Raw genomic sequence first — 18881 nt, 5'->3', positions numbered from 1 at the left:
TCGCATTGGTCTAAAATCCTGCTATAACTGTACATTAAACATTAAATATCTTCTGACTGCTTTCAGTGTGGGCAGCACCTGTTTAGGAGAGATAAATACTAGTAATAAAACCAAACATCATCACTCAAAAAACAAATTACCTGAAACATCCAGGTGTTCCAGGTTGGGACAGCGTGACACCACCTCAAACACGGCCTCGTTGGACACGTTATAACAGCCGGCCACCTCTAAGCGACGGAGTTCTGGACAGCACTGTGCCACCGTGTACAGTCCTCGATCAGTCAGCCTCCGACAGCCACTGACCACCACCGCCTCCAGGGTCAGACACACATTGGGGGTGTCCTGGCACAGTCTGCGAGTAAGAACCCGAAGCGCGCGCTCCACGTGTAGCACGTCTCCGGTCAGACGAATAGTCCTCCACAAGCGGGGGTCCCAGGCCAAGTTGTACCAGCGACGGCACACGCGGGCGCACCGGCACAGCTGGTTGGTGGGCAGGTGGGTGAAGATCTGTAGGAAAGCATGGTCAGGGAGGATGTCGATGGGCGCCCCCTGCTGGTCTCTCGGTTGCCGCAGGCCCCTCTGAGGATGGGTGAGGGAAGTGGGCGGCGTGTGGACCATGGCGATGGTTTCCGTGCCGAACGTGGAAGAGGATGTAGAGGAGCCATTAAGTACAGCTGAAGATGAACGAGGTGGCAATATCAGAGCTGGACTTGGCGTACTTACTGTTCGCATACTAAGGTCCGAATCTGGGAAGAAGAGAAAAAGAAAAATGAAGAGGAAAGGCAGAGAGAGAGAGATAAAGACAAGAACACACTATGAAATTGCACTCAAACCACTCTGAGAACATCATTATGTAACGAAGACAAGTTGTTGAAATAATGTAAACAAATAGCAGTCTTTGCTTTTCAAATCATTTCCTCAGTTAATGCATTGTCTTTCTGCACATGCAAAGCACTTGGCTCCATCACAATGTTGATTGAGGTAGAAAGTGTTTCATAGCTTAAGAAAAAATGACTCTCTGGCAGTGTTGTTGAGATCTAGCATGTATTGTACATGCAGCCTGCAAAAGCCATATTCACAGACTAATCTCCCATGAATTTCCTCCACTGTATGATCTGGCCCAGGTCATGCCTGAAACCCCAGATATAATGTATGAGGCCTTATTTACTTTTTCCTGAACCATCAGGGAAGTAATGATTGGATGAGGATCAAGGGTTACCAAGCTTTTATTATTCCATTTGATTAAACTGCGAGCAGCTTAACTGCAATATGTATTGTTCAGCAAAACTCAAGCCATAACTCTGTTATTTCCATTAATTTATGGGCATGATGACTCCATTGTTCCCTTTGACAGATGTTTTTGTCTCCTACAGTTTCACAGTGCACTGTGTTGAATAATGGGAAACAGCAGCTCATAATCATATCCCATATATGATGGATATGCCTCCATTCACAAGAATCTGAAAGCAGGCAAGCTCAGTCTTCAAGCACTGCCTTTATGAAGATCATATCTCTATAACAGCACAAGATATTTAAGTCCATTGATCGACACATTTAACAAGCTTCTGTTCTGATTAAATATTTGGAAAAAAGTGTGGTTCTATTGCCAATTTATTATATATCATAATTTTCTTTTATATAATATAATATAATATAATATAATATTTATTATTAGCGAGTGTAAGTTCATTTAAAACAATCTTTGCCAAAGCTTTGTTTACATGCATAAATCTCTAAAATACTTGGCCGTAACTATATATAAAAAAAAATGCATGTGCAAGAACCGGTAATGGTAATAAATACATTTGGTAACAGTATTTAAAAAAAACAGATCTTATTCATAACAGGATGTTGGTTCCAACCCCTATAATTAATGAAAAAGTAAATACAAAATGCTCTAAGAAATAGAAAGCAGTAAGGACAAAACCCCCACACAACTCAAAGTGCCAGAAGGGAGCATATAGTGAGACATTTAGCTTTGACTGAATTGCTACAGCCACCACATTCACAAACTTAGTCCTCAGAGCAGCCAAAGTCCCATAATGTTATGGGGAGCCACTACAGTTGGCAAAAGAAGCAGAAGCCAATTACATTTTAATGTCACCACTAGAGACAAAGAATTGGAAGTGGCCGTGAAGGCTGCATGGCCCTGAGCCCTGACTCACAGGATAGATCCCCACCCTCACTACCAGCTGAATTACACTGCTTTGCACAGCTAATACAAAGCATTAGCTCCTAGTTGAACAAACAGTAGGAGGAGCTCCATGGTCATGGTGGTCATTTTCAAAACACTAATAGCAACCTTGCTAGAAAATCCAGCTTAAAGCTGATTTGACATGGTTTCATTTATAGACATTAGCAGGTCCAAACTGGTTAATCAGCCAAATTATCAACTGGCCAACTTGGTTTCGACCTGGATCTGCTGTAATAGTATTATCAGCATGACAATTTGAGCAATTTGAGTGAAAAGTTGAATTGAGGAATGAATTTTTTAGAATTCCCCCTTTTGCTTTAATGACAGCGGCATTTGAGCAGCATTAGCTCCACACACCTGATGATCATGTGATTTGAGAATAATCCAATGAGCATCAAGAACATTTGACCATCTGTTCATTCACGTCCGGAAAAGCACTTATTTTGAATAAGTTATTACTTCACGACCGCTAAACGTTCTATATAGTATGAATGTGTTTAGTATGAATGTGATTCGGACATACTACATCCACCATGCTGTCATTATTATGTGACCTACCAGCGTCAGCCATTCATAAATCCTCTCCCGTGGCCTCATGGGATGGTAAAGTGTCCATCGTATGCACACTTCAGAATCTCACTCTCATCCGGGTACTTTTTGCCTACTCTTTTATGTGCACTGTGAATTTGGACATACTTCTTTTGTCTCATACTATTTTTCGCCTACTATATAGTAAGGAAGTATGTGATTTCAGATGCAGCCACAACGTTGCTTGCTATGAATGTGTGGAAGAATACTAGAGTGCATATATCTGAAAGTTTGCGGGTTTTAACCACCAGGAACATCTTGCTTAATTTATCTTGCTAAATGCTAGAAGTGTAAAGTTGCTTATTGTAAGAACTCAACAGGTGGCTAAAATAATGTTTCCTGAGTTAACAGTTTATACACTCACATACAGATTTTTCTCTTCGACAGATTGACTTAACATTAAAGCAGCAGCTGTAATCAGGGTGCCAGTGTCTGTTTCACACATTAATGCATTACTCAAGCGTGGGATTTCAGCAGCTTAAAGCTCCTCGGTCTGAGGGCTATAGAGCAGTTGCACTGATACTAAAGTGTGTCAGGCTATTAAGAAGAAGAGGATTAAAAATCTACTAATCCTCCATTAGTGTTAAATCAATGGATGGTTCATCTGTGAAACCTCCACAAGAGTAGCACTGTACCAAACAAATGACCACAAACATATGGAGAAACCTGCTTCTGGCACTTTTGCATTTTCAGACTGCTTCTTAAAGGGATACTCCACTTTTTTCGGAAATAAGCTCATTTTACATCTCCCCCAGAGTTAAACAGTTGAGTTTTACCGTTTTAGAATCCATTCAGCCGAACTCCGGGTCTGACGGTACCACTTTTAGCATAGCTTAGCACAGATCATTGATTCTGATTAGTCCAGTAGCATTTCTTTCAAAATGACCAAAAAGTTTCAATATTTTTCCTATTTAAAACTTGACTCTTCTGTAGTTAAACCGTGTACTAAGATCGACGGAAAATGAAAAGTTGCGATTTTCTAGGCTGATATGGCTAGGAACTACTCTCATTCCAGCGTAATAATCAAGGAACTGTGTGTCTGTACCATGGGTGCAGCAGGCGTAATGATATGACGCAGCGCCTGAAAATAGTCCCCAGCTCGGTAACTTCTTCCAACGTGACCGGGACTAAGTTTGTCTAACCTATTAGACCTATTTTCAGGCGCTGCGTCATATCACTACGCCTGCTGCACTCATGGTACAGCCGCACAGTTCCTTGATTATTACGCCGGAATGAGAGTAGTTCCTAGTCATATAGGCTTAGAAAATCGCAACTTTTCATTTCCCGTCGATCTTAGTACACGGTTTAACTACAGAAGAGTCAAGTTTTAAATAGGAAAAATATTGAAACTCTTTGGTCATTTTGAAAGAAATGCTACTGGACTAATCAGAATCAATGATCTGTGCTAAGCTATGCTAAAAGTGGTACCGTCAGACCCGGAGTTCGGCTGAATGGATTCTAAAACGGTAAAACTCAACTGTTTAACTCTGGGGGAGATGTAAAATGAGCTTATTTCCGAAAAAAGTGGAGTATCCCTTTAAGGACCTTCTATATATTGTTTAGCCTTAAATAATCTGAACGTTTTTCAGTAATGTTTGCAATATAGGAAAAAAAGTCTATTTTGTTTTTTCTCCAAGCCTCCAAGTTTTATTTGCTCCAGTTATTTTCTTGTAAATCCCCCAAAACTTCTGGTTTAAAGAAGTACCTTTGCCAAATTTAACCCAAAACCACATATAATGCCACAGAAGCCATAATTACCTCAAGCCACGAATTGTATCTCATTATTGCATTTATTTTAAGACTGTTCCTTGCCTGTTCTGGTTGCAATCTAATGAAAATGAGGTGAAAACATGAAACTTGAAGCTAAAATGTTATTAATGTCAATGTAGAACTTAAACAGTTTTTCCTACAAACCATTGGTAGTCGAACCTTGAAAATGTGAAATAACTCTGTGACGTTTGTTTGAATTGTTCAGGGGAGGCCTTCTTCCTCTTTTCATCCGAGAGTTAAAGTCTGTCTATGGTGAATACTAGACTATGGATTGGTATTCCAGGCAGGTGCAATGAGGTTCTCAGACATAAAACTTGTCCAGAGACAAGATGCCAACTAGCCATTTAATCGACTGACTAATGCTCACTTTGACAAAGGTTTTTTTTAAAAGCAGACAAAAATAAAGCATCTAGTGTTTCAAAGCAAAAAAACAAACAAAAAAAAAACACTGTTTGAGGCTTGTTTGCAACCAAAGTAGCACAGTTTACTTTCCCAGCATCCCTTTTTAATCTATTTTAAAAAATAACAGGGAGTTGGGATAAGTGTTAAGCACACCAAAATTGCTTGGCCTGGTGATTTTGATATTGACTTTCAATTATTAATTGAAATAAACCATCACAAAACAGATAATTCACCCAAAAATGTATTCACCCATAATTCACCCATAAAAATATATTTAAAAATCTTCGCTGCTTTATATTGAAAACAGGATAGAATTAAATTCGAGGTAGTTTGATCTTGATCATGTTCACCCATGCACTCTGAAAACAACTTAACGAAGAAGACAATGTGTAAATATAATTTCAAACCTCCATTTAAGCCCAGTTATCTCTATTTACACCCATATTTAAGGGGTCCTATCACACCCAGCGCAATGCGGCGACAGGCAAATGTTTTTTGCTAGTTTCAGCCCAACGCAGTTATCATTTTCACGTCCTGCGCTGTAGGCTAAGTTGTTTAAATAGCAAATGTATTTGCGCCCATTTGTACGCCCATGGATGTGCTGGTCTGAAAATGTTCAGGCGCATTGTTGGCGCGTTGATATTTTGAGGCAACTGAAATAGACTGCACAATTTATTATTTAAAGAGCGCGTTAGTAATATGCGCCTATAGGTGTGTCCAAAACCCGTGTTCGCTTAAACCTCGCGCACGAGCAGATCCGTTTTTCCGTTTGCAAATTCCGCCATGTAAATAGTGAATCCGCCATGGTGCGAGTGCAACTGGCTTTTAAAGGGAATGGGAGATGAGACTTGAACCATCAGGAATCCAAGTTGCAGCTGCAACATTCAAATAACGCAAGCAATTTCGGTAACACTTTTTTTACAGTCCTGTTCCCCATGTACAGTCAAACCAAAATGTATTCAGACACCTTGCTATCCTAACTTACATAAATGAACTATAGTGTCCTGCACCCACTATAAAAAAATATAAAAAATGATGGTGTCTGAATAATTTTGGTTTGACTGTACACTTATATACTTATAGTAATTGCAATAACTGGGAAATAACTAGGTACTAACCCTGAACCTACGCACGTCATCTGCTAATGTAGAAATTTGTGTAGAACCTTAACCCATGTAGTTACCTTATATTACCAAGTACTTTCTTAAGTAAGTACACTGTAAGTGCACGTACTGTAAAATAAATTAAAAAATTGTAAAATTGTTTTCAAACATTAACCAAACGCAGCAATTTTGCAACCCATTCAGCAAAACTGTGCCAAAGCTCTGCCACAAAGCATGCAATTCATTTAACCAAAATATTAAGAGCAAATCTTCAATATGAGGTTGAGCTGCTGTCTAGTCTTCCCATAGCCTGGCACCGAGATAGGTGTAGGTAAAGGTTTTTAAATACATAGACCAAAAATCAATAGACGGGAATGTGAGGAATGTCATTTTACCCTGTAGCTCACTTAAACAAAGCCTGCTGTGAACTCTCAGACTCATCACTCCTCCAGCTGTTCAGCATCCCGTCACTCAGTGACCTCTGAACAACGTCAGCCGGGAATGTTTTCCTACACACCTCTATAATCCGAGACGACGCTGCTCATGTGGCCCTTACAATCATTATTAATTGCACAGCTGTCAGCTCTGGGATTGATTAGTTGTTCCTCTATACGAAAGCTTCCTGCTGTTGAACTTTAAGACCTTTATTCATACATACTTCATAGTCTGATCGGAATAATCAAATCTGATAGATATGCTATGTTCTCACAGTCTTTTGCACAGAAAAGGAGTGGTTGGGAGGGAATCACGGTTACAAATTTGACAACAAAAGTTCTGTTTCATCTCAGGAGAGTTCCAGGGGTAATTGCTTACAAATATGCCTAATGCAGATTGGTTATCTTAAGACAGGACCCTTTACCATAATCTCAGTCGGAATCTTCTACCTTTTGAAGGATGAAAATGAGATGTTTGGAGTTAAGGCCAGATTCCATGTTTTGAGCAGACTCCAAAGGGTCTGGAATGAGGGTGAACGGGAGGTCAGACCCACTCACTCATGTTGTTTACTCATGCACAGATGACTGCACAGCTCCACACAGGCCACTATCAGGGGAATCACCACTAGCCAAAACTAAAAAATTCAGCTCTGGCAGTTGTGTTGAACATGCAAGGCAGATTTCAAACCTGCAAACACCACATCAGTCAAAGTTGCAGATATGTTGTTGTATAATCCATCACATTCACAATACATTGAAGCTATTTTCTTTCTACCCCATTTATAAAAAAAATAAATAAAAAAAGGCTACCTGATAGCCAAGTATACTGTATGAAGGGAGCAACAGCATATTTCCCCACCAAGTTCAAAGCATCCTGCGATTGGTTCACTTGAGGTTTTCAGTTTTAGTTTAAAACCCCTGAAGTTGAAGGCTTATTTGCCTTATTATAAGCTTTTATTATTAGAGTTGATATATTTTATCATATTTGAGAAATTAACTTTTGTGGACCTGGGTGGAAAACAGAATGCATAACCTGTGATTAATATCTTTGAATTTTGGGCTGTGTCCGAAAGCTTAAAAATCCTCCTGCAGGGAGCATACGGAGGTAGGAAGGCAACAAGCCATGTCTGAATTTAATGATTGAGATGATACCTTCATCTGATCAATTTTTTAAAGGGACACTCCACCCATTTGCATTAAGCTTTGCATTGTTAGAAACCCAGTCATACTATTGAATGGTCGTGCAACACTCTCTCATTTTCCCCTGAGACGGGAGAAATCCGTTATTTACCTTTTACACTTCTTCCTACAATGACGCAAAAATCGTCATTTTGCGTCATTGTAGGAGGAAGTGTAAGAGGGGGGGATTTCTGTTGAGACTACAAGCACTAGTTCCTCATCTTTCCCAGGGGGCGGGACCCGCTCACACTACAGACCTATTACAGATCAGTGGGTGGGACTTTACTCTCTGAAACTGAAAGCAATATCCTCCATCTTGTTTGAAGCTAAGCTAACAGGCGCTGTGGAGACAGATGTAAAGTTTATGACAATAGCGGAGGAGAGTGCTCAATATGATATAGAAGAAGAGGATTTCGGAAGTCTGATGCTTGAATCAGGTGTTTGTGGCTACCTTTACAAGCCGCATTATAGCGAAGAGCAGCCGAGGCAGAAGACCTGCCTGCCGCGGACGAGGAGCCCGGACTGGCTCGAGTTAGGGCGGACTGGTGGCGCCGGTGATCTCACTATGCAACTCATAGACTGTAAGATGCAACTACGAACACAGAGATAGAGTCCGTCTGCGGCAAAGAATTTCAACGATGACAATTTCTCCTGGACGAAATCTCTGAATCAGACGAGGACACAGATGTTTGTGTTGTGAACTATCCTAGTTTCGCACCGCATATGTTCTGACTGAACATCCAGGTACCATGCAATAATTCACCTTTTCGAAAGAAATACAAACGAGGAGTAATGAGTTCGCCAACTAACTAGACATTTTGTGTGAATGTGAAATGAATTTCAAGCTCTGGTGGTAGCTAGCCTTGTAGACGGAAGAGTGATTTCTCTTATAGGCAGATATGCGCTTTCTGGATTAGTGGGAGTGGCTTGCGGAGCTGTGCAATGTGGTGCATTGTGGGAGTTGTTGTCTTTCATACAAATGCGTCCTGAAGTTATTTTTTGTCTTTCCTCAGTCACGAAGGCACCAAATTCAAAATTTATTTTACATTTCGACTACATATATGACCCACTTTAAAATAAAAAACAATGTTCAAATGGGTGGAATGCCCCTTTAAGTTGTATCTCTGCCGAAGCAATACTTCACTGTATTGCTCATTATACTATGTGTCCAATTTCGACAGTTGGCCAAAAAAAACGTGTTGGCTGGTGTTCCGTTTGTGTATAATGTTGGTTTTTGCTCACTTTTTTCAACTTTCGACATAATTTAAAGTGAAATTAAATATTAACATTATAATCATCAAAGCTCTCTCTATTTAGTTGTATATCCATTATGCTGCATCAGAAGCCTGTTGGAAATCAGTTTAGAAGGTACCTTTGTGCTCAAACGCTGCTTGTGAAGTCATTGGCTTGTAGAGCAGTGAGGCAACAAGTTTTCAGACACAGTCGTAATTCAATAATTCCGCAATTCACCACTCTGTACTCTGCTTACAAATTCAGTCTCACGACCTCAGGTCTCCAATCTCACCATTAGTTCATTGTTTTAGTTAAAAGAAACAAAATGTGATGTCTTCAGACATGTACCTTTCACTTGGACAACGAGCGTGACCTCTGGCAGCAGACAGTAATCTGATCTCACATCGCGAATGTGAGGGGAACTTGTAACATAGTGGTGTCGGGGGCCAGAGACTGTAGCTGCTGGACTTTGATTCAGCAAAACTTGCTTTCATAAGTGTCAGAACTATTAAGCACAAACGTCAAGCCAAGAAATGAAATAATCATAAATGTTAAAGTACTAGGGTACATGACAGCAGAGCCGGATCTTTCCATCTGCAGCGGCAGCATTTGAGTCGTTCAGCTCTATCAGAGGTTGTTGACAGAGCTGGCACTCCCTGCGCTTGGCTCATCTGTCAGTCTAACCACAGTTCCTGACAGACGCTGGTCCTGCATATGTCTCAGCTGTGCCCCTTCCAGCTTCTAGAGGGGCATCTTGTTTTGATTAAAATGCCTTCGGAGCTTCTCATGCGAGATTCTGGGGCTCTGCAAGAGTTTCTGCGTTAAAGAGCAGCTGTGCTCACTACCAGCAAACACACGGAATAATCACTCACGTTATCCCACTTTATTCTGACATTAACTCGTATATTAATTAGCAATTCATATGTGCTCTGCATTATCCTGCATATTTAAAAAAAAATGCATGGTGGAAATGGTGGAACAAACGTGGGAGCTAAATTACTTGCACTGTTCAAAAGTTGTTCGAAAGTTCACCATCTTAAGCAGTATCAGGTATCAAAGCAATAGGTGCAGAAAAACACGTTCAGTTCCGGCATAAGCATACAATTTGCACTTTGTTTGTTTATTTTATTCCGTGCATTTATTCATAACAGTATACGGAGAAGTCAAACCATTGCGTCTCTTTGATGTTTTCACTCTCTAATTATCATATTAAAAGGAAGTGAAGTAACCGTGTCACCATAAATATTGTTCTAGAAATATTCCTCCTTATGGGCGCAGGATTCATCCTATTTAATCAAAAACATCATAAAGGAAATATTTAAACATCTGGTGTTCAAACCAGGGCTTTGCCACAGTAAAGGAGCAGAAGGAAAGGCATTTCATGTTCCTAACCAGTCTGCCCTGTTCTCATTCTCTCCCCTCCTCAGTTTGGAAAGCCAGGCTGGTGATGCATAAAGCAGAGAGGATCTGGAGAAACATTCTGAAGCCTGATCACCCTCGTCCTGGCCTGGGCCCCCTTACACAAATTAACCACATGTACACTCTGCCTGCACACAAATTTCTACATTAGCAGATGACGTGCATAGAAAATTAAATACAAGAAACTGTGTGCACAGCAAAGCGAATGAAGACAATGATTTTTTTGTTTCATAAGATCACAGAGATGAGGTTTCTACGCAAATACATCTTTAAATGGGTGTTTTATGGCAGTGGATTAACAGATTAACTAAAATATTACAAACTAGTCATACTGAATTTTGATTGGATGGCCCACTATGCAACCAAATCTCATAGTGGCTGTCAGAGCTGGACGTGAATGATCCCTCCGCCTTATACATGTAAAGCAGCCAAAGCATTTGGCCTCAAAGCTCATTATTCACAGATTCTTATTAGCTGGTCTAATCTCCAAAACCTGAAATAGCTAATCTGCAGACTGAGCCGTACATTTTAGGGCTAAATCGAAACATACTGTTAATCCAGAAAAAGACTGGAGTAGTTCTACAGAGTTCCTGTCCTCTTTAATAGTCTGGATGAAATATTATTATCTGTCTTCCATTATTCCATATATGTGAATGGAAAGGGACATTTTCCACTTCTCAAAAAACTGCCCTTTGTATAGTATTAAAGGGACAGTTAACTGTCATAATTTACTCAACTTCATGTCATTCCAAACCTGTATGACTTCTTTAATCTGTGTAACATAAAAAATAAAAAATAAAAATTATTTTGAGAAAATGTCTAAGCATACAATGGAAGTCAATGGTCACAAAATCCATTTGTGCTCCACAGAAGACAGAATGTCAAGCAGGTTTGGAACAACATAAATGAGTATAGGACTTTCATTTTTGGGTGAATTGATCCTTTAATTCTATTGTATTGATTAACTTTTCCTAAAGGGACAGTTTCACCCAAAATGAAAAAAATCAGACCCCATTGACTTTCATTGCATGGACATAAAAAAAAGTTTTAAAAGTATCTTATTTTGTGTCCCACAAATGAAAGAAAATCATAGAGGTTTTGGATGACATGAGGGTGAGTAAATGACGACAGAATTTTCAATTTTGGGTGGGCTATCCCTGGCCAAACAGGGTTGGGCAACTCTGGCCCTCAAGATCTATTTTAGTTTGGCTCCAACCTTGATCAAACTCATCTGCATTTAGCTTTCTAGTAACCCTGAAGACTTGATTAGTTTGTTCAGGTGTGTTTGATTAGGGTCAGAGCTAAACTCTGCAGGAAAATGGATCTCGAGGGCCAGAGTTGCTAACCCATGCTTTTTTAATGGTCAATGGCAATAATTGTCAAATATTAGAATCACATTTTTATTCAAAACTAAATTTATTTTGTTCACATTTTTATTCCCCAACCAACCAAAAAGTCCATATAAAATGATTCCAATATTATTTCACATTCATACTGGCGAGTAAGCTTCTTATAAAGCAGCTCCTGGCCTCCTAAAAGGAAGCAATGACCTCACCAGGGTAGTTGGGGCACAATGGAAATAACTGCCTACTGACTTCCTGTTCTCCCTACTGTTCCCCATTATAGGAAACAACCGTGAGAGACAAAGGTCTCTGTACTCCAAGAGGAGACATTGTGCTCTCCACAAACATACACACCAGGGACACAGAATGACAAATGTCGATGGTACTCCTTTCTTCCATTTTTACTGGAAATGACAATTTCACAAGACTTTATAAGCTTATTAAAAAGATGATAGACTTTTTAGGGCACAGTAGTCAAACTACCACACCTACCTCCAATAATGGTGGTTTTGAAGTAAAAAGATGGCAGACTGAGTATCTACATAAATGCCACACTAAAGCACCACACCATCAACTGGTCCAGCAGGGGTCTTGTTTACTCTTTCTCCACATAAGAGAAGCATCCCTCTCCTCTCCTCTCCACTCTGCCCTCACATAACTACATCTCACTAATCAGGGGTGCACTGCGGTCGCTGTAATCATCCTGTCATTTGGCATGAAAGCTCAAGACTTTTGAAGAGCTTACAAGAGTTTAAAGTAGCTGGCCCAGAGTCTTCCAACACGTTCTTAACTGATTTTAGGCTTGGCATGAGGTCTTCTTGCATATCATATCAGCCTGAATTTTAACATGTGTACATGCCTATTCGTTATAAGTCAATGGCACTTTAGTTTTCAAGATATTATGGATCTAGAATTCAGAAATACAATGTGCAAATCCCTGCCTTTGTATTATTAATGCACTGTATGGAGGAAAATAGCAGTAGGAGAATGACTGAAGCTTTGAAAACCTGCAGCAGTGCCATTACCAAACCTCTCACAGACTTGCAAAAACTTAAGCTCTGTGGAAAGAAAAACAGTGTGGTTGAGTATGGGAATCTTTAAATGCAGTGCTCTGCCAAGTGTCTTTGGACATCAAATGAATTTCTTCTCTTAAACTTCTACTGTTGAATCTCTTCAGCAGCACTCAAAACAGGCAAACAAAGAAAATATAGGCTACCTACAACCTAAAACCAAAGTCCAGGGATAAATCAGGCCCGGCTCTCCTGCTGCAGGTCCCTCTTAACTCTCCCAACCTGTTTTCTGCTCATGGCCACAGAGGTTTGTCATGACACTCAGGGAAACTCTTTCACCTGAAACATCCAGACTAGAGGTTAAAACGGAACAGCAGTCCGAATCCATCCATATTGTTTTGTTAAAAAGGCAAACCTTGTGTTGGGAAAGGTTGTAAGACAGGCACCTGCGGGACATTTCCCTTGAAAAACAAATCACTTCCCTTTGCTGCTGAGCAGCTTTCAACATGACTGTTACTTGTACTGGAAAATTGCCAAATGGAGAAATATTTTTTTATAGTCCTTTTAAAATATAACTATTGTCTTAGATATTGGCTCTAATTTAAAACTAGAGAGCTTCACGGCACAAAGGCTACAGAGTCAGACTTCAATGGCAGCATATTACTCTAATAAGCAATAATATACCCAGCACACAAATCTTAAATCATTAATATACCCAGCACCAAATCATTATAATGATTACTGAAGGATCATGTGACACTGAAGACTGGAGTAATGATGCTGAAAAATAGGAATAAATTAATTTTTGGAAATAAAAAAGCAATCAATATTTATAGCTTTATCCACCATCTTGGATGGATTTTGGGGGTGTACTAGATCAGGGTTTCATGCTTGATTGTTCACAAAACGCATTATTTTCCCACATATTTTACATTATTGCTGCTCCTCTCTTCCCATTCTGTCTCAAACGCCCTTTTAGTTCCGGTTTCGATGAAGCCCCTCCTTACGAAATATGAAATATGCTCTGATTGGTTTGCTGGCCCAGTGTGTTCTGATTGGCGAACTGCTTAGAGCGATACCATACCATACAATATTGCCATACCAATTGGAGCCCGATTGAGTCCATTAAGAATGTTTATGAACAAGAGGATTGTGCAGAACGTTTGCAAGCACGGATTTTACAGGACAGTCTCTCACCATTCGGTACCATTGTTTACTAATAGCGAAACCACGTTTATCTGCACCTCGCTAGTGAGAAACATCATGTAGCTTTTAAGTTGCTAAACTATTTTACTAATAAAATCGTCAGAGCAGCGCTAACAACATGCGAGTGTGTGTCCGTACTGTATGTGTGTGCGTTTGAGTGGGAGAGAGCGAGGGAAAAAGATATGTGCTTTTCCATAATAACTAATGAATACAAAATAGGCTACATAATAAAACGTAATTTTGTGGCAAATAAACGTAACTTAAACACTTAACGTTAGTGTCCTATTGTTTACTATATTTGTTTGCCCGGGTTAGTGTCGTTGTGGGTTTTGGTTCTGTAGGCTGTAAGGACCTTTGAAATAACTGAAATCATTTGGCGAAGTGATATGGAACTGTAATGCCGTCAAGACCTGCCTGGAACTATTTTTGCACATTAGAACGTTCGTCAACCAATCAGAATCAAGCATTCAACAGCCCTGTAGTATAATACATTTTAACCACTGTTTTCTAAGTTCATCGGCCATTGGAAGGCCAGACCAAGGGTTTTTGGAATTGGGGTGGAAAAAACAGTATCTCTTTGACATGGCAACAAGACATTTAAATTAGTCACATTGTGACTTCACAAGATCCGGAAGAAATGCGTTGTAATTCCAGTGAGCTGTTTGTTGTAGTTCTTTAAAAGTGTTTTGTGTTACAGTGAACATCTCCCTTTGGAGTGGATCCTTGCATTTTTTTTATGCTCAAACAGCAACATTACACACTAACAAAAGCTGAAAAAGTAAAAAAAAACATACCCTTTAAAAGGACCTCTTTAATGCAGGTCGCACTGTAATGATTTGTGTGACGGCGCCAAAATAATGTGGCCTTTCAGAGTTTTTACACCGTTTTTTTCCCAAGTTCCTAACACACAATGGATTTTGCAGGATAATGAAGTCACAAAAACGTGAAGATATATAAGCAGCTAAGCAACATCTCTCTCAGATCTTGTTTTATCCACGCCATTAATCCAGCTCTGGACTCGTAAATCTGACTGGCCTTCTCTTGGAAGAGCCGCAGATGAGTTCTAAAGACTGTTACATCTCTTTCCCACCAGCGCTCAAAGTCTAAATGAGGCGTATTATTCAGCACACACTTATGAAGGCCATCTTCCGGGTGGAACCTCACAAATCCTATCGTGTTGCACCGCATACCTCCTTACCAACGACTTCTCTCCAACACCCACTCCGTGTCATGCCAAAGAAAATTAGTCCAGACCAGGCCGTCCAGAGCTCAGATAATAAAACTTGAACTTGAACTGGAGTCTCACAGAAGAAGTGCAAGCTGAAATGCTCTACTCGGTTCAAATCAGGCACTCAGTACCTCTAGAGCAAAGACAGGAAATCAAAAGCAAAGCGGGACCTGAACTGACCAAGCAACAGCTGTGTGAAACTGTTGGCCACAGACGACCTCAGATGTCTGATTATTATTTTTCATGTCTGTAATGAAAGATCCGCTTGATCTGACAGTCACACCCGACTATCGTGCTCAGCTCAGGAAAAAAAAGATGAAATAATCCTTTTAGCCAATGAATTTATGTATTTTCCATAACCTTTGTAGTCATTCATGAAGAGTGGATAAGGATTTTTTTAATAATTTCATATAGATTGCTTTTATAGAAAATGAATAGAGCTTAGTATTAAATTCTCATTTCCACAAATTGTCCAGGCCATATAAATTAATTAAACAAAAACAAAAAAAATCACCTGGAAATACAAATTTTCCATTGTATATTCCCTGATATTTCCATTGTATGCATTAATATTTGTTTAACTAGTCACATTTGTTTCACTCACACTGTAATCTATATCTATAGTGTACTATTCTGCAGGCTTTTCACAAAATTCATTCTCAGCAGGGTGCAGATTTTGACATAAAGCCCAACTACAAAGCAATAAAGCTGCCTGGCAAGGAATGCAGAAAAAAGACATGTCACTTTATACCCGTTTTATGCCTCACTCTAATAGCCTTAAAACTTTCCGCTTATTTGAAAATTAAAGTGTAAAGCCTTTTTCTTAAATAAAGGAATGCTAATTTATTCTCAAATAACCTTCGATTTGTAAACCGAATCATTAGACATCAGATCACTTAAATATTTTCAAAGCAATATATCTATAAAGTTAGCAAAAAGAGACCTTTTGACCTCTTAACTAGAACCTTGCTCTTTCCCTGAACTCCCACAAATCCACTTTTTTTTATTTAAAAGCACACTTGATCTAGCTAAATCAGGAAAGTTTTACTGAAACATCTAATGTAAACATTGAAAAACAAACTCCTCATATTTATATTAGCATCAACAGTACCTCATGAAATAGAAAGATATTATCTGCAGTATCAGTCATTGTGTACCAATATAAGCAACCACATTAAAGAGACAGATGAATATATATGCAAGAATGAGGGTGTGTGTGTGACCCCGAGACACCTCTACAGCATGGAAACATATCTCTCACCGTGAACTTCAACTCAACCCGGACGCCTCTCTCTCCAGCACGCTTCAGACGCTGAGATCAGATTTCTGCATGAAAAGAAGACTAAGAGGAACCACACTTAAACCCCTCTATATCAGATCACTGTTAGCAAGAAAGGCACTTTAGGGTGCAAGAGAGCCTTAATAGTTGTTACCACGTGTGATTAAACACCACGTGTTTGTTACTGTGACCATCCCTTTCATGTATCAGGTAGTCTATATACTACCACCTAGAGCTACATAACAAATGGGCTGCGATATTTGTGGCCCACGTGCCACGTCATCATGGTGGCAACCGCAACAGCAATAATCACAAACATGTGGTACGACCATATATGCCATGCGACGGTACAACTGTCTCAACAGATTCGGCTGTACCATTTGCACCATCAGTGGCACGATTTAAAACAAAGAGCAGAAAACTAGAAAAGAACATTTCATTAGTAAGGTATGCAATTACCTGTATCATTAAAGCCCCACTAGGTAAGATTTCCGTTTTGGTCAAACAACGACCCCTAGAGTCGCTGTGGACTACTTGTATTTAACGTTACTGTCGTAAATACCACTCACGCAGAGCAGTCTCTTCACTCACGGCCTGATCCCCTCCCCCCTGTATACCGGTCCCTGTTCAGTCGGATGGAAGCTGTAACGAGTGGAAATAAGGTGTGGCCCCTTTAAGAGCTGCGCGCGCCCTGTTTAACTGTCGGCAGTCTGTATTGTATGTGTGCCTCGAACACCCCGTAAGCTGGTTGTTTCTATTTGATGCTCATTGTCCTATTTTTGTCTATCAAGTAATGCTGTGGACGGTAGAACGTGTGACAGACAGTTACACGAGTTCGATTGGGGAATAAACACAACGCGTTACAAATCGTCGGACATCGAACAAGCACAGCTAGCCTCCGAAGATGTCTAAGTTACTAATCCATCAACAAGAACGCCAGGTGCTTTTTAGCTCACACCAACGAGTGAAAGCTTGTCCGAGTGATATACAATATAAGCAATATACTTACAAGTCCAACAGCATGTGAGGACGTGTTGGGGGAAGTGAGGTAGCCTATGCCGTAAAGCAGTCGAATTTTGTAGTTCTTTTGTGTGCGCGGGGGTTACTACCCGAACCCCGAAGTTTAAAAGTACGATTAAAAACGATACAGACCCCGTCAGGCTATGGCAGACATGTCATTCAACCTATTGTAAGTCGATGTACCATCACAAGAGTCTTGGAAATATATTATGAAGGTTGAAAAGTAACCTAGTGCTGCTTTAAAAATATATATTTGTACATGGATATGTAATATATAAAACGGTTCAATTTATTGCAATATATATATATATATATAAATGCTGAGAACCTTGAGAAACTTTGCCTTAAAACAGTATGATGGACCTGATATGCACTCAGTAGGGCATTATTCAACCACAGCACAAAGTGTTCCTTCATTTGTTTACATATGCTGACTGATATATGAATATGAAGCTAATAAAATGTCTACCGCTGACCATTTCCCAACACTGTATAGAACAATTTTCTAATCTAATGAAGACTACTCCTCCTTAGGGGAGTCAGTCTGCACTCCCTTCAATCCCATAGTCAAGGAGAGTGAATTCCACTGGCCTGACGTACGTTTTTACTTTCACAGTCTTTCATAGAGGAATTCAAAACTATTTTGAGCTTAGTAAGAGCCTATGTGTAATGTCTAGGGAGAAAAGTATCGACAGGATGGAAATCATAGACCTGGATGACTGTTTCAAACACCAATTTCAAGGTTTGAACTGGGGAATGAAAGATATTCGATGTGATGTATAACATCTGTCATTGCTAATAAGTTAACAAACTGTAAAAAAATAAGGGAACTCTACGATGAAAAATTCAGATGTAAGAGAACTACGTTCCCATCAGCTCATTTAATTAAAAACAGCTGAGCATGCCCTGTTTTGGAATAACCTTGACATATAATTTAAAACAAACTTCTTCTGATAAATCAGCATGGTCTTAGCCAAAATCATGGGTATCATCCAAGTATACTAAGAAGCGTGCAGGCTCGTGAAAAGCTCCTTGGGTCATCTTTAAGAGTCATAGTTTACAGCTCAGGGATTAAAACAGAGAACATATGTTTCTTAAAGATGTAGCTAGCAAGGGGCTAATGATTACTTCCAGCAGGACTAGCAAAGCCTGCTAGGCTAATTACATCTGATAAAATCAATCCAGCTTTTGTCCATGCTCTTGCTTGGCCTGGCTATCAACTTAAAAATAAGAAAGCACACCTTCAACAAAAGATGTTATCAGTCCACAAAGTACTACATTTTGGTGCATTTTTGGCAACATATCATGTACAACTTAATTTATTACATACAATTAAATTATTGTGCTAGTAACATGGTAGAGTACTGATCAGAAGTTTAAAGCATGTTACTTTGATAGTATACACTACTGTTCAAAAGTTTGGGGTCTGTTAAAAAAAAAAAATCTGTTATCCTCATCAAGGCTGCATTAAAT

The 18881-nt window shown here is 39.6% G+C and overlaps 1 protein-coding gene across 1 annotated transcript in view; it reads right to left on the bottom strand.

Moving 5' to 3' along the window:
* Nucleotides 1-18881, bottom strand: part of fbxl7 (F-box and leucine-rich repeat protein 7) — a 32606-nt gene that overhangs the window by 3944 nt on the left and 9781 nt on the right. Inside the window, exon 3 of the mRNA XM_084411249.1 lies at nt 141-746. Coding sequence (XP_084267375.1) covers nt 141-746 — 606 coding nt within the window. The remainder of the gene's footprint in view (nt 1-140; nt 747-18881) is intronic.

This window comes from Rutilus rutilus, assembly GCF_951802725.1.
Source record: "Rutilus rutilus genome assembly, chromosome: 6".
In the NCBI taxonomy this organism is placed as follows: Eukaryota; Metazoa; Chordata; class Actinopteri; order Cypriniformes; family Leuciscidae; genus Rutilus; species Rutilus rutilus.
This window is presented reverse-complemented; position numbering and strand designations above follow the sequence as displayed.